The sequence below is a fragment of the Mytilus galloprovincialis genome, chromosome 2 (genome assembly GCF_965363235.1).
Source record: "Mytilus galloprovincialis chromosome 2, xbMytGall1.hap1.1, whole genome shotgun sequence".
Classification (NCBI taxonomy): domain Eukaryota; kingdom Metazoa; phylum Mollusca; class Bivalvia; order Mytilida; family Mytilidae; genus Mytilus; species Mytilus galloprovincialis.
In genome coordinates this window covers 27322182-27347474 of record NC_134839.1, presented here as the reverse complement: position 1 = coordinate 27347474, position 25293 = coordinate 27322182, and the positions used below count along the sequence as shown (strand labels likewise).

At 32.6% G+C, this 25293-nt stretch overlaps 2 protein-coding genes across 2 annotated transcripts in view; both read left to right on the top strand.

Moving 5' to 3' along the window:
- The window catches only part of LOC143063282 (uncharacterized), a 42492-nt gene extending 23572 nt beyond the window's left edge, over nt 1–18920 (top strand). Inside the window, exons 9-16 of the mRNA XM_076235338.1 lie at nt 2888–2929; nt 4280–4320; nt 4991–5050; nt 8012–8093; nt 8426–8452; nt 12560–12973; nt 17225–17384; nt 18697–18920. Coding sequence (XP_076091453.1) covers nt 2888–2929; nt 4280–4320; nt 4991–5050; nt 8012–8093; nt 8426–8452; nt 12560–12973; nt 17225–17384; nt 18697–18880 — 1010 coding nt within the window. The 3' untranslated portion in view covers nt 18881–18920. The remainder of the gene's footprint in view (nt 1–2887; nt 2930–4279; nt 4321–4990; nt 5051–8011; nt 8094–8425; nt 8453–12559; nt 12974–17224; nt 17385–18696) is intronic.
- Nucleotides 18921–24990: 6070 nt separating this feature from the next.
- The window catches only part of LOC143063287 (uncharacterized), a 61144-nt gene continuing 60841 nt past the window's right edge, over nt 24991–25293 (top strand). Inside the window, exon 1 of the mRNA XM_076235342.1 lies at nt 24991–25106. Coding sequence (XP_076091457.1) covers nt 25073–25106 — 34 coding nt within the window. The 5' untranslated portion in view covers nt 24991–25072. The remainder of the gene's footprint in view (nt 25107–25293) is intronic.

Genomic DNA, 25293 nt, shown 5'->3' with positions numbered 1-25293 from the left:
CTATTTCCATGTTTTCTTAAATTTTACGCTTTGTTTCATATATTTATCAAAGAAGACAAAAAGAACATCTGGGATATGTATCAACGAGACAGTAGCCTATCGACAAAAGAAAATAGTCATACGAAATTATTGAAGTCTATAAGAAAAGACAGCTGTCTTCACTATGCTATGTTATAATGATAAAAATGACTTGTAGATAAATGTCAATAAGCATTCTAAGACAAAATAAAACCAAGAACTACTAGCAATACTAACCACATGTGGGACTTTGCAAATGTTATGTTTATGGATAGTTCTGTATGATTTCTGCTGTATATGAGTAGAAAATCACGATGAGCGTACACATAACTGTATAACTAGCTATAAAATATTCAACATAAAACAAAATAAATCTAACCGGAAAAAAATTAAAGATAATACTTTTTATGACAAACCAGTTCATTTTAGATAATATTAAACAAAGACTTTGTATCAAAGATTCGCAAATTTGTTAAACGAGCAAACAAAAACTGTACAAAGTAGATAACTCTATTATCTTATATTGACCACTTTTTGGTTATTCCTTCCTAAAATAATTAGACATTTATATGATGTGTATGTATTTTAGTCTAGTTCTGCTATTTTGAACAAAATGAAATAAGATTAAATCTTTAATAACAATTTGTAAGGCACATGTTCAATTGAAAACAAATTTATAAATAATATACTGATGTCTCAAGAATATTTGGTAAATTTGATATTTCTAAATAAAATTAAAAAAAATATCTGCCTTTTCATATCTTCTTTCAATTACTTTTCTTTCAAAGAAGTAAATTGTATGTTTCTATGCTGTTCGGTCACACAAATAATTTAATCGAATACTAAAAAAACTGTATTAAACAAAATTTCTTTATAAAAATTTCTGACTAATCTAATAACCAAAACATGAAGAATGGTATGAAGTGTAAACTTGCATTTATTTTATTGAAAAGAAATAACTATTGATATATTCCGAATCAACCTTCTTCGTTTGTTTTGAAGTATTTGGTAAAAGCTTTGAATTGTCGTTTCCAATTTTTAACCCTTATGCTTTTTATTCCATTTTTGCAATAAAATTAGTAATTCTTAACAATATGTTTTGACTTCACGCCATTTAACACATAAGCATAACATACAACTCTATAATGTGTATCAAATTTTTACAAATGATATTTTTCTATCGGTACGATACGTCCTAGGCATAGTTCCATACACGTGAAAAATTGTTGTATTCTAAATAATAATGATAGCCTTCAGTGTTAACAAAATATTCCTCAATACAGAAGTACACTTATTTCTTTTTTTCAACGCTTTTATAAATTAAAAAAACAAGTTGAATTTCGATAATAAGCGTAAAAGAGGAACGAAAGATACCAGAGGGAGAGTCAAACTCATAGATAGAAAATAAACTTACAACGCCAGGGCTTATTTTATTACAAATCCGGTAAATAGTCTAATTTGGTAGGTCACATTTGTGAAATGGAAAGGATATAGTAAAGTAGAATAACAAAAATAACAAACTCGGTGAACAATACTAAACGTAACTAAATGGCAAAATCAAAAGCTCAAACACACCCAACAAAAGGAAAACAGCTGTCATATTAGTATTATACACTTTGATATCTTTCCTATACCACACATATGCAAGACAATATGTTTCTTATCTAAAAAACATAAGTCAAGAGCTCAGATCTGAACCAAATGTGAGAAATAAAAATGTGCAATTGATATGATAATACAAAGCAACTTAAGGGATCAGAGAGCAGTGAATCATTCCCATATTTTAAGCAAATGTGTATTATATATTCTTTTTAAATAAAACAGTAGACGTAAAAAATAATGCTTCTCATAGCTATTCTGGACTGGAATTATTTGACCTCAAAAGATATTTTGCCTTTTAACTTTTTTGTGTTTCATTGTTGACATGTTTGTTATCATAGTGATTAAGATTGTAACAGAAAGATGACTGCTGTAACATATTTTGTAATTTTACCTATTATGTCTCTTTGTTTTGTTTACACATCGTTGTCAATATATTGAATTTTTTGGGGACTGTCATAAAAATGAGAGCTTTAGCTAGCGATAAAACCAGGTGAAATTCATCGTTTTCTGAAGAAAAAAGTTTGTGCCGTTTCAGGAATATGACAGTTGTTTTTTAATTAGTTTGATGTGTTTGAGCTTTTGATTTTGCCATTTGATTACGGACTTTTCGTTTTGAATTTTCCTTGGAGTTCAGTGTTTTTGTTATTTGACTTTTATCCATATCTCAGAAATACATTTTTGATTGATTGATTTGTGTTCAATGCCATTTTCAGCACTATTTGTACGGGTCCGAATTCGGTGAAGGAAGCCCGAGTTCCCGGATGATGGACAACCGTCCTTAATTTTTAAAACTGACAATCCTAGTAAATTAAGAAAGGGGTCGAGCACACCTGCCACTGGCATTTAGTATTTGACCTGGATTGGAACTCACAAAATTAGTATTGATAGGCTAGTGTTACATTATTTGAATATTAAAACTTAGTTCAAACTGATTAATTAATGATTTTACGTCGTTTGTGTCGCTTTTGCGTGTTTGTTGAACAGCTGTTTAAAGAAGAATTTCTAGAGAAAAGAGATGGCTAAGGACGAACTATTTGTTGGTTTAATATACGTAAGCTTTGAAATATCAAATATTCACCTTAAATGTTGGTCATACATCATTTATAATTCGCCTTTCCTGTGCTTTTCGTAACCTTTACTGCCACAAAGGTTAAATCTGATCTGTGTTTGATGTCATAGGGACATAAATTTTTGTTTATCATAAGAACTTTTTTTATATATAATATTTGATTATTAAAAGAAATATAATTCTTAAGCATTTTTACAGCAACCGACTATACCCATGAGCATATCACTGTCCCAACACTTGGTAAGTTACAATATTGTAAGGCTTTAAGATATGTTTAAATCGTTTAAGGTTATAGATAATTTTTGAATAATGTCAGTTTAAATATGAAGAAGTTTTGTCAAATTTAGATTAAATCTTTGTATGTCTTATAGTGTTGACAATATGAAACGATATACCTTTACTTTGTAACGGAATGTTAAATTCATATTAAAATGTTGGTATTCTTTTTGTGTCCTTTTTGTTATTCATCTATCTTGAAAGGTTTCTCATCCCGATGTTTTGCATTCGAATGAATAATGTTGATGAGTGATAATGACACCGGTTTCTCTAGAAACGCACTAATGAGAAAAGAAAATTAAAGAAATTCAAATGCAGTTAATTTTATTTGCTTAGTTGCATTATTCCTCCAATGCTCTTAAACTTCGTACTTTCTATTTAACTTTGATTCGAGCGTCACTGATGAGTCTTTTGTAGACGAAATGCGCGTCTGGCGTATATACAAAATTTAGTCTTGGTATCTATGATGAGTGTATTTAAAGGCATTTGTTCTGCGGTATTTAGTCAAATTTAGGTTAACTACGACAAACTCAAACCAAGAATGAGTAATTTGTATTATTTACGCATAACACGTAATGCCAACTATATTTTCATACATAATGTTGTCCTTTTAGTGTTATATTTAACATTGCCATAAAAGCACGAGAATTGGTTTAGGCACAAAACCAGGTTTTTTTTGTACCAAGTCAGGAAAATGGCAGTTGTTATCTTATAGTTTATTTCTGTGTGTGTTACATTGTCGTTTGGTTTTATTTTTGCACTGTAGTGCATCTGTTGTTTCGTTGTTTTCTTCTAATAGTTGATAAATTACCCTCGGTTTTAGTTTGCAATCCGTATTTGTTTTCTCTCTTTCGATTTATGCTTTCGAACAGCGGTATTCTACTTTTGCCTTTATTTAGTATCTTGAAGCTTTTTCGATTTTGATTATTTTATATCTTCTGATAAATTTAAAGACTGTCCATCATATATTCCACGCATGTGAGATTTTCAATAAATAACCAGGACTGACGAAAGTTTAGTTATACAATACATTAGCACACATGACATAACCCTGGCATAAATCCCTGAAAAAACAATATAGATAAATGCATTCTTGGACTTTTGAGTGAATATACGTAATATTACTTGTGTAAATAAAATAAACATTAAGAAAGAAAAACGCAGACACATATTGTCTACCTTAGAAAATTTAATAGATATTTAATTCTTTGAATGCTCATTAGAGACTTGGTACTCTATTTAATGTCAAATTGTGTCCATTATTCAGCAATAATTCCAGTCCTAAAGCTTAAAATACACTACATCTTTTTTCAGATCCAGAATATCTATGCGACAAAGCATCATGTCGAAGCGATGTAAGTACAGCGTGTTATTCCACTTGAAGATTGCATACAACCAAAATATTTGCTGCACAGGGATTATTCATTGCAATCAAACTAAAAATTGATAATCTTTGCTTGATATATATTCACAAAATATACCAAGTGATTCGTACACATGACTTGCGATTCGTCTACGAAAGACTAATCAGTGAATCGAGTATGGTGAATATTCCATTTGAAGTACGAAGTTTCTAAACAGTAAATTTACAATGATGACCATTTCATATCAACAATGGAGTTCTGATAACTAGGCAGGCTATATCCGCGATTGGAAACCATCCATCAGAAAGTGGCAACAACCCAGTAGTTGTTTATTAACTTATAGTAAAAACAAGAAAGTTCAGGTGATCCCGGGGAGGACAATTCTTAGTTAATATAAAATTTTGTACACGTGTTGACCACTTAGCTGGTGATACCCTTTAGATGACAATCTCAACCAGCAGAGCCATCGACCTAGTTATTGTAAAACAAGTATCGTATTATCATTATCATGCACAGATGTTTACAAGCCTGTTTTTGTAACAGATTTTTCTTCTATATTATCATTATTTTTATCGTCGACATTTGATACTTTTGATCTTTTTTTATTTGGTTTCAACTTTTAAAGTATATATGTGCCACATGTAATTATATATACTTTCAGATGTTCTGTCAGTTAATAACATACCAGGGAGTTGCCACAAGCAGATGTCTTGTCATTCATGTAAGCATGATGTGGATATATCTACACAAATTAAGAACATATTTTATCACAAGTCCTTTGAAAGTATAGAAAGTACATGACCACATATATGCATATGAGGGAACTAATGCGGAGACGAACAGTATCACAAAAATTTAGGTCAACAAAAAGTATTGAATAAAAGGATATTCGGAATAAACGTTAATGAACAATAACTTATCAACATAACAATACCTGTATGAAATTTTTAGGGAATTTTGCAGTTTTCAGCAGGAAACAATGAAATGACCTCTTTTTTGTTAAATTGTATGTGTCCAATCAGCTTTGCTGGTTTAACCTTCATCGGTAACACTCGAAGCAACACATTTGAAAGAAAACGACGTATAAACCCAAATCAGGGGTGGTACCATATTACCGTAGCTAAATGAACTAGTGTCTATGTCAAAAGTCTATAAATGTTCCTGAGTCTGTTGTTGTTTTCGTACGTCGGATTTATGCAATGATTCAATTTCAAAATTACTTTACAATTTCGATACAAACAAAGAAAACAGTAAACGACCTCATATCTGTGTCAGGATAGAAGTGTATATAATTGTGAACAAGCAATATATTGTGCATATCTGACTTTAAAATTGAATTCACTTATGTCTCTCCATGCTTGACATTTATAAATCTATATAAAAAAAAAATTAATCTATTGATCTATATTCAAGGTCTTTCCTTTTTCAAAAGAGAAAGACGTTACTGTATTTCTTCTGTTTATTATTAAGGTCTTTCCTTTTTCAAAAGGGAAAGACCTTACTGTATTTCTTCTGTTTATTATTAAGGTCTTTCCTTTTTCAAAAGGGAAAGACCTTACTGTATTTCTTCTGTTTATTATTATTCTTCCGCCAAACTTTGATAAATTTATCCGCGTTAACCGTAAGAGGTGTCGCTTTCATGTTCACACTTTGTATCGGTGTCATGAATACCTATCCGGATCTCACCCTGTTAGTCAAAATAATTTATCTGTTCGGAGTAATCCCTCCGAAACCCAAAAACCTTGTTATCGTTCCAACACCGTAACCGTAATTGATAGAACAAAAACAAAGGGTGAAATTTGTTCAGGACCAGACCCCGGTTCTTCGTCACATTTGGATCGAAAAGATTCAACGACTTATTGGTAGGGTTATGCCCCTATGAAAATTAACCGGTGTCGGTTGGCCACCAAAACTCAGAAACCGTAAGTCGTAGACACCTAGGATCTTCACCATTCATCATCAATTCATGTGACTTTGAAAAATACCTCAAGGTCAAATGTGTATGTTGACCTTGACCTTTGACCTTACACCTTGTTAGCGGATAATCTCAGAAACCATTATACTTACAGAAGTTTTGAATAGTGGAAAAAGTTTGGGTCATTACGGCACAACTTTGTTACATTTTACCGAAGAGATTTGACCTTTCTGTAAGGGGCATAACCCCTGATTTAGTTTTCTGAAAAGACAAAATCAGCTTTACCAACCGACACCGGTTAATTTTTATAGGGGCATAACCCTACCAATGAGTCATTGAATCTTTTCGATCCAAATGTAACGAAGAACCGGAGTCTGGTCCTGAACAAATTTCACCCTCCGTGTTTTTTCTACCTATTACGGTTACGGTGTTGGAAAGATAACAAGGTTTTTGGGTTTCGGAGGGATTACTCCGAACCGACAAAATATTTCGACTCACAGGGTGAGTTCCGGATAGGTATTTAGGTAGCAATACACAGTTAGAAGTTTAGTTTCGCATTATGGCCCCTGTGAATTTTTTAAATATGAAAGTTTTAGTACATTTAAAATTGATTTTTAGATAATTGAAGAATAATATAACCTTCTTAGTGGGTTTATATGAACATTAAGATTGTTTTTAACATGTTTTATAGGCCATGTATATGATTGACAGTCCGTATTTTTCCTATCCGTACCGTTCATAGGTCCATACATTATTGTAGTGTTTATCAACAAAGATTTTGCGCTCGATCTTTTCAATTCAATTTTATGGAAAAACGAGCAGATAAGCATATGATTATATGTAGACACCTAGGATTTTCACCATTCATCATCAATTCATGTGACTTTGAAAAATACCTCAAGGTCAAATGTGTATGTTGACCTTGACCTTTGACCAAACACCTTGTTATCGGATGATCTCAGCAACCTTAATACTTTCAGAAGTGTTGTATAGTGGAAAATGTTTGGGTCATTAATGCACAACTTTGTTACTTTTTGACCGAAGAGATTTGACCTTTCTGTAAGGGACATAACCCCTGTTTTAGGTTTCTGAAAAGAGAAAATCAGCTTTTACTATATAACCAAAGGTCCTAGACCCATGGGGTCTTCAGCAATGACATTGGGGACTAATGACCTTGACAAAGGTCAAAAGGTCAAAGGTCAAGGTCATGTCCCATATAGCGAATTTTGTGTTTTAAAGCTTTTTAAGGTTGACCTTGACCTTTGACCTTACAATTTTTAGTCGATATCTCAAAAACGATTATACTTACAGAAATAGTAAATAGTGAAAAACGTTGAGGTGGATGAGGCGCAACTTTTTTACATTTGACCGAAGAGATTTGACCTTTCTGTAAGGGGCATAACCTCCGTTAACGGTTTCTGAAAAGGTAAAATTAGCTTTAACTCTTGAACGACAAGTCCTAGACCCATGGGGTCTTTTACAATGACATTGTGGACCAATGACCTTCACACAGATTACAAGGTCAAAAGTCAAGGTCATGTGCAGATTATTGAATTTGTTGTTTTTGTCATTTTTTAACGGTGTAATGTGTGTTTGAGAGCTTTTCAATGCATTCTACGACTATTGGAACATGTATTTTACATTTCGAAAAGGAAAGACCTCTAAATTGTTCAAGAACAATTGACATTTTAATTTGATTAAATTTCCATATAGTTAAAATGTTATCACAGCTTGAGTATTCCGTATATGATACATTTATTTTTAAAGATAGGTAAACAGTGTGTGTCGTATAAAGATGTGGACGAAACGGGATGTATATGCAATAATGCTAATTGTGCAACACGTTTTTGTAAGTATCCTTTGTGTAGTTTAATGTCGAATTTTGACGTTGTCAATGCTTCATTTGTCTAATGACAGATATTTTTACAAGAATGTAAATACTTTCTGTTTGCTCTTATTATGTATAAAAGGTATTCATAATATGGTAAAAAAAAATATACAGTATTAAAAAATATATTAGCCCCACTTTTATACGACTATTTTGTTTATTATTTTGTGTAACTTGATTTCAACCTTAATTTCACTGATATAATGCAGACGTTGTTAACTGTGTGAACTAATAATTTACATCATAAGTATAATGTATTTATTTTAACAGTTACTAGTTTTTCATTGTTTCAGTGACTGAATATTCAATAAAACATCCAGGTAAATATCGTATATTGATTTTTTTTAATTTGATATACATGCTCATCTATATAGTTTAGATTAATCATTAGTCCCTTTACTTTTTTTTTCATTACTATATCTACGTGATTATTTTTAGAATAACTTCAATCTTCTTTTTGTGATCATTAAATGATATGATGACCTCAGTACTGGTAACGGTTATTCAGCACGTGTTATAATAATGACGTCGTCATATTGATATTGTTACAGTCTTTCGATCTGTGTCAATTCAGTAAACGTCTTATTGGCTCACCATAAGCTACACATTATACCAAAAATTTTCTTTTGATTGATCATGAGTAATGATTGACCAAAATTCAGACGTAGTGAAATGTATAAGGTATCTTTTATTATATTTTGCCACTAGAAATTGACATTTTTATAATTTATGTTAAGGGCTTTGTAACTTTTTAAATTGAAAACAAATCTCATCTACTCCAAGTAGTAATACTGATTGACACCTCCCGTTTCCTTAGCGTCAATCAAAAACACAAGACCACGCGATCTTTGCAGATAAGTATGATAGCAGTATTGTTTATCCTCCCCATGTGCATTACGTCACTTAGGTTTAATTTTATTATCATTATCGAAAAAAGGAAATGTGATATTATAACTACTAAATTAACCATCCACAAAAATTCAAATGAAGTGGGTGTACGCAATGAAATGCAACCATACGGCCTTCAGCAATAAGGATAGTCCTATACCTAGTCGGCTATTAATGATAAAAGTAAATTAATTTCAAGGTTTACTCTAGGGATATTCGATTACTGGTTTATTCTTACTTTCTACACTGTCCTTTTTGGTTTGGCTTATTTATACAAATGGAAAAAAGTATTGCAACATCTAATTGAAATTCAAATTGAAAAAAATACCCTCTATTATTTTGTGATATAACTTATTGATATAGAACTAGTTAAACATTATTTAAATCTCACCGGATTTTAATTTTTTTTTAAATAACGACTCGATTAGTTCTAATCTCCACATGCAGCTACTGTACCCGTGAACCATAAAACAGGTGTTTTTATACTCTTCGTTTACAAGACATAAAAAAGTTTTAATCTCCACATGCAGCTACTGTACCCGTGAATCATAAAACAGGTGTTTTTATACTCTTCGTTTACAAGACATAAAATAACTAAGTTTGTACAGTTAAGTGATTGAGACAATGTGATGGGTCCTCCGCAACTCTCAAATGCAGCAAGATGACAGATTATCAGCATGAGGAACAGGTATATCCTGCGAAAAATTACACATATTGTTGGTCATCACCATTCCACTATAAGTCGTTTTGTGAACAAAAATTAGGCAACAAATGATGTTAAAGACCTACCGAAATCAGGAACACCCTCTTAAACATCATCTAGTGAAAACCAAGCTTAGAGTAAAGGTAGAAATCATTCGCAAACAGTACAATCTTGAAAAGGAGTTGTTGCCATACAGGAGACTTTAACCAAGAACTGTTCGAAATCGATTAATAGCTAATCGTGGTCCGGATTTGAACCATATTAAGCATATATGGGTCATTATTTAGCGTAAAGTTTACCAAAAGACACACAAGTTCACACGCTTCATGAAAAAACAATGCCCGTCACCAGGAATGGTTGCAATTACCTCAGCAATACATTCGTCGATTAGTGGCAGGCATGATCTGAAGAGGTTAAGAGACGGTTGTCCGTGTGAATGGAGGCTACACGAAGTATTGATTCTTTGGCATATAACCATCAACCGTGATGTGAATTATCATCTTCAGTTTTATTTTGAAATGTCTGACATTCTAATGTTCAATTACAGTAAAAGTTGCAAGAAAAATGCAACTTTTTGTACAAATAGTTATCAAAGGTACCAGGATAATAATTTAGTACGCCAGACGCGCGTTTCGTCTACATAAGACTCGTCAGTGACGCTCATATCAAAATATGTATAAAACCAAACAAGTACAAAGTTGAAGAGCATTGAGGATCCAAAATTCCAAAAATTTGTGCCAAATACAGCTAAGGTAATCTGTGCCTTGGATTAGAAAATCCTTAGTTTTTCGATAAATTCAAAGTGTTATAAACAGGAAATTTATAAAAATTACCACATTATTGATATTCATGTCAACATCGAAGCATTGACTACTGGTCATGGGCTGGTGATACCCTCGGGGACGAAACGTCAACCATCAGTGGCATCGACCCAGTAGTGTAAATAGTTAGAGACTTCTCTTGAACTGACTTTTAATGTGCGTATTGTTATGCGTTTACTGTTCTACATTGGCTAGAGGTATAGGGGGAAGGTTGAGATCTCATAAAGCTCATAAAGATGTTTAACCCCGCCGCAATTTTGCGCCTGTCCCAATTCAGGAGGCTCTGGCCTTTGTTAGTCTTGTATGATTTTTATACGCCCGTCAACATTTTGACGGGACGTATTATGGTATACAAATGTCCGGTGTCCGTCCGTCTGTCCGTCCGTCCGTCTGTCTGTCCGGCGTAAACATGTCGCACCGTAACTTGAGAACGACTTATCCAAATTTCATGAAACTTAACATTGTTGTTTCTTATGATGGTCAAATGATCTGTATACTTTTTGGTGAAAATAAGATTAAAACTTTTTGAGTAACGGCACTTTGTAACTAAAATAGGGGTGTGTTTTTTTCACATGTCGCACCTTATCTCAAAAACGATTCTTGATTATGGCTTAAAACTTTAAACACTTCTTAGTTATATTTATCTTAATATCTGTATACTTTTTGGTGATGATTCAAAATTTTATTTTTGAGTTATTGAGTATTTTGTAAAAAAGGGGGAGTGGTTTTTTACATGTCGCACCATATCTCAAAAACGATTTATGATTATTGCTTAAAACTTTACACACGACTTTGTTATATTAATCGGAAGATCTGTATTCTTTTTGGTGATGATTCAAAATTTCATTTTTGAGTTATTGAGTATTTTGTAAAAAAAAGGGGGAGGGTTTTTTTACATGTTGTGCCGTATCTCAAAAACAATTTATGATTATTGCTTAAAACTTTACACACTTCTTTGTTATATTAATCTAAAGATCTGTATACTTTTTGGTTTTGATTCAAAATTTTATTTTAGTAATATTTAGTTTTTTGTTAAAAAAAACAGGGTTGGGGGTTTCAAATGTCCCGCCGTGTCTCAAAAACAATATATGGTTATTGCTTAAAACTTTCTCAGAAACTATTTATGATTATTGCATGAAACTTCCACACAAGACGTCGGGCGTATCATGCGCTCATGGCGCAGCTGTTTATGAATTTTAGTTTCTTGTGTATAATTCGAAGTTTAGTATGACGTCCATTATCACTGTACTAGTATACATATTTTTAGGGGCCAGCTGAAGGACACCTACGGGTGCGGGAATTCTCGCTACATTGAAGACCCATTGGTGGCCTTCGGCTGTTATCTGCTCTATGGTCGGGTTGTTGTCGCTTTGACACATTCCCCATTTCCTTTCTCAATTTTATCAAAGGTACCAGGATTATAATTTAATACGCCAGACGCGCGTTTTGTCTACATAAGACTCATCAGTGACGCTCATATCAAAATATTTATAAAGCCAAACAAACATTACATCATTTTGGTATTAAAATTGTGGTTAATATTGAAAAATGTTTTAATTCGTTTTTTAGTAAAAATGTTATCATTAACAATGATTGGATATTATTTCACAAGTATTTTATCATATTTCATCCAAAAAATGAAGCTGATTTTCCAAAGTTTAAAAAATTCAGGTGTTGCAATACTTTTTTCCATGTGTATAGAAAAATAATTATACATATATCTGCCTATCATACAACCCTTTCCACTTAAGTTGACAAATAATTATTTGTTTTTTTTTTCAAGTTGTTTGAATTTATTTTGCACTTTGTGTTTACAAGAAATATTACAAATATCGACATAAAAAAGTTGGTGATTTTAAAATTTTCAACTTATAGCAAATGCTCTTGGTAATAATTTTAACCTTCCAACCGTTTTGAATAGAGTGCTACCAGTTAGTCATATGTAAATGTAACACGTATTAAACCTTTTAACGTAAAACCTGTGATATTTTTCAGTTTTTAATACTTTTTTTCAGCTACCACAACAACATCTACTAAACCGCCAACTCCGTCAACTCCTTCTACAACCACCTCAACCATGAAAACTCCTACCACACCTGCTATCACGACTTCTCCTACCACACCTCCTACCACAAAAACTCCCACCACACCTCCTACGTCGACAAGTACAACCACAACTCCTACAAAAACTCCTACCACGACAAATCCTACTATAATTCCAACCACACCTCTAACCACACCTCCTACTACGACAACTCCCTCCACGACAACTCCCACCTCGACAACTCCCTCCACGACAACTCCCTCCACGACAACTCCCACCACGACAACTCCCACCACGACAACTCTTACCACAACTTTTAAAACAATGCCTACAACTTCAACTATAACTCCTACTACAACTCCTACTACGACTACCACAACGACAGGTAATTATTCTAAAAATATCTTTATAATGTAGGTTGCAGAATATTTGCCGTATCAATATGTATTTAAACTTCGATTTATAGCAACAATATATTTCTGTTGTTCATGATTACACGAGACGTTTAACCTATCAACGCAACCGGTTTTGCTTTATTTTCAGTTATAGTATATTCGATTCCCTTGAAATGTGTTTTTTTAACTTGAGCATGCACTACACAAACGAGTCACGAGGTTTGAATGCCGGTAAGATATATAGTGTTGCCTTAATTCAAAATTATCAAACGATAAATTACAAAGCATTCATTGTCCTTGTCATTTGTCATCTTAGTGATGCTATATTAGTTCAATTATCTAACAATATATACTGTGACTTAAATCGCATTTGTTTAAATGCTAAATGATTATATTGTTTTCACAGCCAAGACAGTACAGGCAGTTGTTAATTCATGTAGGTTGTGCAAACAAACAAAAATTTTCACAGTTTTAACCACAAACTCTAGAAGAAAATGAAAATAGATCTATAATTTTTATATACATGATAGACTCTATGCGTTCACGCCCTGTAATGTATTGACTTCATCAGGAAAACTCAAAGTCGAACAAAAGAAAGATGCGAAACAGTGGAAAAGTTTTTATGACCAAAAAAGTACATATTTCTATTTGTTCTTATCTGAAGAGTAAGGCCTTTTCATATAATGTTTATAGTTTTTCTTATGTGTACTGTTAACCACTGTCCTAGGTTAAGGGGTGATTGCCGCACAGTTTTCTCGTTTGAATTTTTTTGTTTTTGTTATTTCGATACCTTGCATAGCTGATTAGGTAGTCTAGACTTTTTGCATTGTAGAAGACTGTAAGGTGATCAAAAGTTGTTAAATTCTGTGTTTATTAGTCTTCTGTAGAATTGTTATATATTAGTTCATATTTCATATCTTCTTTTATAAATATACAAATAATAGCCAAATTCATCTAATATCTTTTTTTTTCTGAGGAAGTTGGGACCTGAGTTTCTTATTAATTTATCAATTTATATACGAAACATTTAGGAAAGTTGTTATTTCGTCCCTCTTTTGTTATAAATCATGTTTGTTCCGAAGTACTCTATCTTTCGCGATTCTTTGTCCCTTATTCTAATTTTTGTATTTTTTTTTTCAAAATATTTTTTTCGACTGTATTAAATAATCATGGCGCAAACGTGAAAAACAACAAATATATTCTTACAATATCCATAGCCAGTTGAAATCACATAATGCAAACATCAATTTTTACTGGCAATAGTAGGGGCAATAAGGCCCTTATTTGGCCCAAAAATTACTGCAAAGGAGTAGGTTCACTAAGACCCCTTTTTGGCCCCAAAATATAGCGGTTTTAGAAAATTGTGAAAATGTAATCTTTAAGCTATACTTTGGAAAGTAAAATGCTTCTGCTACATAAATATGAGCTGTTCGTGACGATACAATGCACAAATATCGCGTTTTAGCATCATTAAGTCATGCTAAATTACTGAAATCTTCAAAATTTTACCATTTTGGTCATTTTTTAGACGGTTTCCGTCTAAAATGAAAGTGGCCGCATTCGTGTTCATTCATAATATTGAAATGTAAGTTGTATTTGATGATAATACAAAACATATATAAAGGTTGAGGATGAACACGGATGCGGCCACATTCATTTTTGACAAAAACCATCTGAAAAGTGACGTTTTTTGGCATATTTGATAGATTTTTCATATTTAAGCTTGAATCAGAGCGTTTTTATTGACTAAATCAGTTAAAATCTTTCACATAAACTAATCGAATCAATTGAAATAGACACTTAAGTGTTTAAAATGTGTCCAAAAACTTTCGTTAGATGAACTTGAAATTTGAGGCCAAAATCGGCCCTTACCGGACCTACTCCTTTAAAAGTTATCATACATATTTTAAAATTACTGAAAAGTATCTCAGGTAGAAGGTATTCAGAAAAAAAAAATTTTGGACATTAAACAAGTTACCATGGCAACAAATCATGCCTTAATTTGCATATTTTGTAAAATTTTGTGATTTTCCTTGTTTTTTATCAAATTGTTAAGTATATTTTCGATTGGAAAAGTATGTGCGCACCCAAGAAACAACTTTATATTTGGTGAGATTTTGTCAATAGTAATGATAAAGCTTCAGTTAAATTATTTTGTTGTTTCTTGGCTGCGCACGATGTTTCCACAATAGAAATAAAGATAGAAAACTGCATAAATTCTGAATTTTCATCGTTTTTGTGAAAACAGTATATATTATGACGTAATTGTGACGTCATCACATAAGAATCTTAATGTTTTTCATTTATATTTCTTGACCCTATGCATTTCTAAAGATTATGTTCCAATTTGAAAAAGTTATCAAACATTTTATTTTCTTGGGCCAAAACCAGGCCTTAATGCCCTTACTCTTTTCGAATATCCTTCTCAAGCTTGTACTTCCATAATATTATACCAATGAGAAGATGTTGCATGATTAGAATTTAGAATACTTCATACCAGAAACCGAATTGCATAGAAATTATCAACTGTAGGTCACCATACGTCCTTTAATAACGCATTCACAAAACCCATACAGCATAGTAAGGTATAGAGTACGGAAATTGCAAATTTAAAAACAAATCAAAATTGAAAACAAACAGCCCTATGTATGTACAAAACAATTCACAAAAATAAACAGTATATACAGCAACTATTATTAACTTAAAGCACAAAATTAGCTACAGCTAGATACTGTTTATTTCGTATGTTTTATGGCAAGTATTTCAAAATAACTGTTCTTTCCTTTGGGCATTTTTACATATACATATGTGAAAAACAAGTTGGATCAACAACGTTTTACCTCTTGTATTATTATGTGCACGCATGCGAAATAAAACCTTACTGGAAGATACCCAAGGGAAATGAAATCCATGTGTCAGGAAGGTACCGACAAAATAAAATTAAAAACATTTTAAAAACAAATAAAAACAACGGTCTGCAAAACACTTCATGGACCACTAAAGATGCACCAGCCTTGAAACTAAAGAAACCAGTAACGAGCACGTTTAAAATCAGACTCAGTGTTTTGGATCAGTACAAGCATGCTTCCTATTCATATTACATTATTTCTTATCGTCATGATATTCATTTGCTATTTATCTTTCTATTTTGAACACCAACAAACCAACATTAGTTTTCATCTGATTATTAGTCACAACAGTGTCAACATGACGCATATAACACCCACGGACTACTCTATAGCTCCAGTTAAAATATTTCCCATTTTTGTTAACCCTTACCATGCTGAGTTGTTTTCAGAAATTGTCTAAATTTCGAGTATTTGCAAAAATATGCAAAAGATATGAAAATGAGCTGTACCCTGATGCTGATGCATACTGATTTCAATAAATCTCAGATAGGGGATCACGGGGTGGGGTGGTTGGGGTTAGGAGGCGGGAATTTGCCCCAAAGTTAGTCCTCAGGTGCTAAAAGCGTCAATTTTGACGTTTTTTCGTTCTTTTTCTCGACATGTAAGTCCGACAGATGCTAATAGATGCATCCATCTGTAGTTTTTATGTAGGGTAAACACTAGTGAACACTTTTATCACAACAGCTGTTAGGTCGGAGTGAAACTGATCTAAGTTCATCAGTGTAAAGAAGTTCATTTGCACCAAAATTTACCAAATTATTCGATTTTTAACATTAACTGAAGGTAGTCGTTTCTTCAGCGTATTTTAATAATAAACACGATCAGTCGTAATATGCCTTTAGGTTAACAGTATTTGTCAAGGTTTCAGTCTTCTTAACTCCGTGTTAAAGACCTTGAAGGTAAGCCCACCCCTCCAAAAAATCATGGCATTACGATGACCTCTAAATGTATGGAGCGCCATTGATGCCAAAATAACGGTGATCTGGGTAATATTACGACCCCCGCACGACAAGGGTTAAACATGTATTTTAAAAAAAAAAGCAACTGTGTATAATGTATTGATATCACTGCATTATAATTAAGTTTTATTTTTAAATACTAGTACTGCATCATTCTTGAACGTAATCAAATATTATATAAGTATATCAGGACATATTGCTGTCATATCAACCTGTCTAACAGACAATAGTTATTTACTATTCGAAGGGAAGACAATGTTCATTCCTCAAATTAAGTGTCCAAATAATTTTCTTTGGATTAGTTTTGTTTAGTTTGATTATATATCGATGACAATTGAATATCAATATTCAAATATTTGTTTCATACATTTAGGTCCACGGACTTGTCATATATGTGGCGACACGTCTCTACCAGTTCCATGTAGCAGTAGGCAGATTGGAAGAGATTTATCACACACCTGTAAAACTGGAGAAAATTACTGCATGACAGATATCGTACATGATGACCAAGGCAATGTGGATGTTTTCAAAAGGTTTGTACTCATACGTTTATTAAAGATCGGTTTGTCTTGTATAAAGATTCATAGAATTTCTGGTTTGAAGAACTTAACATTTGTCATTTCGGAGATTTTTATAGCGGACTATGCGGTATGGGTATCTTCTTTTTTATATTTGTTTGAGCATGTATTACAGCAAACATATTGTCAAAAATCAAATAAACCTTGTGTAAAAGTCGTAATCGTTTGCAGCACAAAATGTTTGAATAATTGTTTGCACCTGTCCTATGTCAGGAATCTGATGTCCAGTGGTTGTCGTCTGTTTATGTGGTTCATAGTATTTCTCGTTTCTCGTTTTTACATAGATTAGACTATTGGTTTTCTCGTTTGAATGGTTTTACACTAGTAATTTTAGGGCCCTTTATAGCTTGTTGTTCGGTGTGAGCCAAGGCTCCGTGTTGAAGGCCGTACTTTGACCTCTAATGTTTTACTTTTATAAATTGTTACTTACATGAAGAGTTGTCTCGTTGGCACTCATACCATATCTACCTATATATCTTTCAAGTTATAAAAATATTATTCATGAGAGAAATAAGAGAACTTGACATGCTTACCAGTGAGATTATTCTCCACCATTACCAAAAGTAGTAGATGTTAGAAGCTGTTGATCATCGTTCGGCCATCATTAATAAGTTTAACTCATTCTATAAAGAAAGCTATAAATGGTCAGGAAATGACACAAAAAGACACAATGTTAATCAATTCAAAAGTTAGGTACAAAACAATATACAAAAACAAATCTTCCCTATAACATTGGTCAGTGTAGTCATTGAGTTAAACTGGTTACAGCACAAAATATGAACCAACTATTAAACAATATCAAATAAGACTTGATTTAAAACATTGACACAGAGAACAAAAATACTGAAGACAACAAGTACCGATCTTAGAATACACATATTTACTGAATGCGAGTTCAAAGCAAATTACTGCTTATGATTGAATTATGTTGATAGACTAAAATTAAACTGTACACACCAAAACATTATGTTTTAAGACCTCATACTCTGAGAACATGATAACTACTTTCTTGCATACATTCAGCAAATGCGTTGTTATTTAACCGTCGTATTATATTCAAAAATATTAATGAATAAAACAATGTTGTTTTCATTTGTAACCGTTATAAGTTTACACACTTCTACTGATAGGATACTTTACCTTTTCAATGCAAACGGATTAAATCGCCTCACATGCTCGGTTATTGTTCAGGAATGTATCGTCAATGTGGTTAGTGTTTAAAACATTTATGGATTTAACAGTTAAATATATCATAATTTTGTTTCAGATGCGTTGATTTAGCTACATGTGAAAAGAAATGGATAACAGAGTCGGCCGATCTAGATTATTGTAAACGGTATGGAGTAGTGCGCAATCCGTATGCCTTTTCTTGTCATTTCTGTTGTACCGAGGATAAATGCAACTCCATGTTAGTTCCGAATACAACCACGTGGTATACGAAGATCAATTAATTTGAAATTCCTTTTGTCTGAAATAAAATGTTCAAATCAATGTCCATTTTTCTTTTAACTGCTTTACAATTATAAATATGTTTATGTTTATTAGCATTTCCACGTTCATGTACATACCAAGAGTGACCTGGGATTAAATTTGATTACCATTTGTTTTCCTCCAACATGCAGTAAACCGTTCCACAAAGTAGGACGTTAGCTTAACTGTGCGAGATTAACAAATATGCAGCAATGTCCGGTCTAAAATGGAGACGTTAATCCGATGCTTCATATAAAGAGCAACACTGATTAACCTGGTAACTACTTGAAAGTGGGCAGAACAACTCTGTTTCTAAGTTCCTATTTTAAAACTTATCTGGGACATAAGTATGTATTCTCGCTAAAAAAATAATCTCTCCCAATATGATATCCGAACTATTCTTCAAGTAACATATTCAAACTGTAATCATTTAACATTAGTTTGAATTGCAATCTACACCTTTGCGACGCATTACCACAAATTAACATTTACATGCATATGGTTCATTAACATAAGAGTTGACATAAAATTGAAATCATGAGATGCATGCAAAACTGCTTTTATAAATCAAATCATATGGTCTGATTATCTATTTCCTTATCACCATATAAATGTTAATTTGTGGTAAAGTTGTCTCATTGCCACCTTCTTGTCTTCATGTTCAACAACATTCAACAACATTCGTAGGACATTGCTAGAGTACAATATTTCCGATGGTTAGATAACGAAAAAAAAAACTTTATTTGAATTTCTCACTTTTCTATTAACGGGACATTGTATTCAATGCCTATTGAAAATGAGAAATACAACTTTGTTATTAAGTTCCTATTTTATTAATCTGAGACATTGATAGTTATTCTTATTGGGACAGAAACATTTTCCAATATGATATCCGAACTATTCTCAAAGTAAAAAATAATAACTGTCATCATTTAACATGAGTTGAATTGTAATTCAAACCATAGCAACATATTACCATAAAAGAGGGACGGACGAAAGATACCAGAGGGACCGTCAAACTCGTAAATCGAAAATAAACTGCCAACGCCATGGCTTATAATGAAAAGGACAAACAGACAATTAGTACACATGACACAACATAGAAAACTAAAGAATAAACAACACGAACCCCACTCAAAACTAGGGGTGATCTTAGGTGCTCCGGAAGGGTAAGCAGATCCTGCTCCACATGTGGCACCCGTCGTGTTGCTTATGAGATAACACATTCGGTAGGTCACATTTATGAATAAACTCATCATAGATACCAGAACTAAATTTTGTATATACGCCAGACGCGCGTTTCGTCTACAAAAGACTCATCAGTGACGCTCGAATCCACAAAAGTTAAAAAGGCCAAATAAAGTACGAAGTTGATAAGCATTGAGGACCAAAATTCTTAAAAGTTTTGCCAAATCCAGCTAAGGTAATCTATGCTTGAGGTAAAAAAAGCCTTAGTATTTCAAAAATTCTAAATTTTGTAAACAGTAAATTGATAATTATAACTATATCAATGATTATTCATGTCAGCACAAAAAGTGCTGACTACTGGGCTGGTGATACCCTCGGGGAAATAAATCTCCACCAGCGGTGGCATCGACCCAGTGGTTGTAAATAAACTCACCAGGACTAAATTTGTATTTACGCCAAACGCGCGTTTCGTCTACAAAATAGTTATCAAAGGTACCAGGATTATAATTTAGTACGCCAGACGCGCGTTTCATCTGCATAAGACTCATCAGTGACGCTCATATCAAAATCTTTATAAAGCCAAACTAGAACAAAGTTGAAGAGCATTGAGGATCCGAAATTCCAAAAAGTTGTGCCAAATACGGCTAAGGTAATCTATGCCTGGGGTAGAAAAGCCTTAGTATTTCAAAAATTCAAAATTTCGAAAGGGAAAAGGATTGTAGTTACCATGTAAGGAACATGTCCGATATCATTTGTGAAACGGTTATTCCATAACGGTCAACCAACTCGTCATGGCGTCAGTAAAATTTACGAAGAGAGGATTTCAACTTCACCATTTGGAACTCTTGATTTAACAGCTTCCTTGCGAACAACAACCCTCTGTCAAGAAAATCATGATAGGTAATACAAGCACGGGAATATCGTATCAATTGGGAGATATATACACCGTATGCAGATGCTGCTGGAATGTTCATAAATTAATATTATCATGGTTCATTATTTTATAGATCACTTCATTGTCTTTTGGAAGCCACCTTTCGTGTTAATAAAATTGAGAATGGCCAGAGATTCCTGACCTGAGGCAGGCGCAACAATGCTGAGGAGTGTGAGATCTCAAACCTTCCCTTATACCTCTAATCAATGTAAAAAAAACAAACACATCACAATACGCACAGTAAAACTCAGTTTAAAAGAAGTCCGAGTCCGATGTAGTGTATTTTTTTTATATTTCACATGATCAAACACATTTAAAATACGTATATGTGCTATAGACGAAGTGATAGTTAATAGTTCTGCGTATTTTTCCCTTCTTCTTGAAACTCTCGATTTTCAAGGTCCTATTTATTATTTGATTTAACAGTCTTACTATTGATTTAAGCGTAACGTTACTGATACGTGTTTTGTGATACAATCAACAATTTAAAATCATGTTTAATCCAGATTGGTGGGCAACCGGTATTTTCTATTACAAAGACTATGTGTACTGGGCTTTATACCAAAGACAAAATTATATATTTGGCTGTTCCCAAATGGATTGCAAGGTACAAGGGAGATAAGTACAAATTATGTTACTAAGAAAGCAACAGGAACCTTTATTGTTCTTTAATTTATGCAATTTTTCATTATAGATTGCACTTTGTTAATATAGCTATTTCACAAACAACGCGTCTTTCAGGAATATATATACTGTTCATATATATTTCGTTTTGTTTTCTTACTGATCCCGAGTTATGATATCAATATTTCATATCATAGAGACATATCTTGCGAAGCAATATTACCATAATAGATAAACATAAATAGCGGCCTCCTTGAATTCAGAGGAAGACCCAAAGTTAAAGGATGGGGAGTTCATAACTTTAGTATAAGTTAAAACTCTTAGGTTTGGCGCATATAAATATTGAAAATATGCTGTACAGCCCTATATCGTGACCTTTGGAAATAATTGTAATGCATATGAGCTTTCCATTCTATGATATATTTCTTTTACGGAACATCAAAGTAAAAGTGGTATATTTGTAAATGTAAAAAAAATTTCTGTGGCATTGTCTTCATTTACAGACATGCAACCTGTATCATAATTGGTTCTTGCAATCTATAAAATGAAACGCACGTGTGGTGAACAAATTCAAAAAAATTGATATCTCTGATGAATTTTTATACGAGATAAAGTGACAAAGTTTCAAGTTTACGCTTCCGCATTTTTTCTTTAAAATCAGCATTATTGATTGTCTGTACATGATTATTTCCAGTTCAAAAATATTTGCTTTCCTCATTCTATCCTAACAACTATTTCTTTTTTTATAATTATAGATACTGTTATACTTTTGTACAGTTAAATGCACGAACAAATGGTGGGGTTTTTTTTTTACAAATAAATCGCAAAGTTGGAACGATGAAAAAAAATATTTTGTGAACATAGTAAGATAGTATGATTTTTTTCGTAACTTAATGAAAATATCAAGTTAGTTAAACTCCTATTTAGATATAAATAATTTCAGATGATTGCTCTTAAACATTTAGTATAAACTGTTGACGCTAATACACCATGTTTCACATAAAAACTTTCTTATGGTGAGTTAGGTAATATCAGAAAAACAAAAACCTTCTAATAATACAAGGGGAATACCATTCTAAAATTTCTTGATTGACAACATATTTGTTATGTTTGAAGGACGCGTTTTTCAAAAGACTGTCGGCATTCTATTGGAAACCAATTATGACCCTCATCTTGCCGACCTTTTTTCTTTATCATTATGAGGCTGAATTCATACTCATATGGAAACTTCTTAGGAAAAAAGATAAAAAGTTAGCATTATCCTTTGACTTTCCTTCCGCTATGTAGATGATGATCTCTCACTACATAATTCAAAATTTGGTGACTATGTTAAACGCGTCTATCGCATCGAACAAGAGATAAAGGATACAACAGATACAGTTAAGTCTGCCTCATATCTTGACTAACATCTAGAAATTGACAATGAGGGACGGTTAAAACCAAAACTTTACGACAAAAGAGATGATTTCAGTTTCCCGATTGTGAACTTTCCAATTCTATGTAGCGACATTCCAGAATAGCCTACATACGGAGTATATATCTCGCAATTGATACGATATTCACGTGCTTGTATTTCCTATCATGATTTTCTTGAAAGAGGATTGTTGCTCACAAGAAAGCTTGTAAACCAAGAGGTCCAAATGGTGAAGTTGAAATCATCCCTTCGTAAATTTTAAGGACGCCATCACGAGTTGGTTGACCGTTATGAAATAAAAGAGTGACCAAAGATACCAGATGGACAGTCAAACTCATAAATCGAAAATAAACTGACAACGCCAAGGCTAAAAATGAAAAGGACAAACAGACTAACAATAGTACATATGACACAACATAGAAAACTGAAGAACAAACAAAACGAACACCACCAAAAGCTAGGAGTTTCACAGATGATATAGAATATGTTCCTCATGTCGTAACTACAATCCAATTTCCTTTTCACCACGAATGTGACTTGCCGAATTAGACTATTTTCCGGGTTCGTAATAACATGAGCAACACAACAGGTGCCACATGTGGAGCAGGATCCGCTTACCCTTCCGGAAGACCTCAGATCACTAACAGTTTTGGGGTTTTTTTTGTAGGTTGTTTAGTCTTTAGTTCTCTATGATGTGTATTGTACTATTTTTTGTCTGTTTTTCTTTGTCTTTTTTAACCATGGCGTTGTCAGTTTATTTTGATCTATGATTATGACTGTTCCTTTGGTATCTTTCGCCACTCCTCTATTTCAATACGAACTTTCCAGGGTTTTTTTTTAAAGAATAAACCTTATTTTACCGAACCATTAGTACTTTTAGTAAATGTTGTTTTGCAGTATTTTGGTTTGTAGCATTTATAAATCTATAATATTTTGTTTTACTTACCCGACAATGAGAAAGCAATGGGCTTTGTTTATTGTTAAAGGCCATACGATGACATATATTTGTTAATGTCTTTGTTATTAGTCGTTTTGTTGAGAGTTGTGTCATTGGCAATCATACCACATCTTCTTCTTTATATGCAATTTGATAAATTCTGTTTCAATTTTTAGAAACTTTAAAGAAAGAGATAATTATATTCAATTAAATAAACTGATCGCCTTTGTATAAGAAAAATGGTTAAATTTGACCATTTTCACATCTTAGAAAACTTCATCCGATACGTTATAAAACTTGTATATAAAACTTGATAAACTTGCCACAAAAAGTAAAAAAAAACGTTAAAACATATATAAAAGGCAGACCGTTCACATTATTCTTGGCTGATTGCTTATTTAAAGTGGTTATAATTTGTCATTGCGAAAAATGCAAACCAAACTCAAAATACAAAATATATATAATATTTTAATATTTTTGAATATAGAAGAATCGACTGCTGAAATGTTTGCTTTTAGTAAAAAAAAAATATTATTAATTTACGTTTTTCTAAAATTCTAACATCGTTTTAACGATCTTCAAATTCATAAATCAGTTTTAAAGAAGGTACTAGAACATGAGGGAATTGTATGTCGTTCGAAATGATCGCGCATGATGCATTGAAGTCAAAGCGTCTGATGCAATTCGCCCATCGTGACTTGAAACCTAAACAATTTCTTTAAATGCTAGAATATCTATGCTTGATTTATTACAAAAGAGATGCGAAAGATACCAGAGGGACATTTTAACTCATAAATCGAAAATAACTTCGCCAGGACTAAAAAAAAGACCAACGAATAAACAATAGTACACAAAACATAACATAGATAACTAACGACTGAGCAACACGAACGCCAACAAATACTTGGGGTGTTTTGAAATATTATATAAATTTTAATGTTTTACTGTAAGATATGTTAGTTAAGAATTTGTGTTGATTTTACTTTGACTACCTATGACATGATAAGGACTGTTTTTCGACCTGCACTAAACTTTATGGGGAATTTGGGTCATTCGTATGTATGTAACGAACGATAATGGATGTTAATAATCTCCTTGCACTTCTTTTTGGTAAGACAATCTTACAATTTTTAATACTAAGTTGACCATCTGTAATGTTATGCTTACATTTTAAATATTATCAAAGAATGACACCATTTCTATATTTGAAACATCATTCTAGAAAACACTTTATTTGGTACAATCGCACGCAAGGTAGTCAAACAGTTTGTAATTCTAAAACTGAAATGGTTAGCAA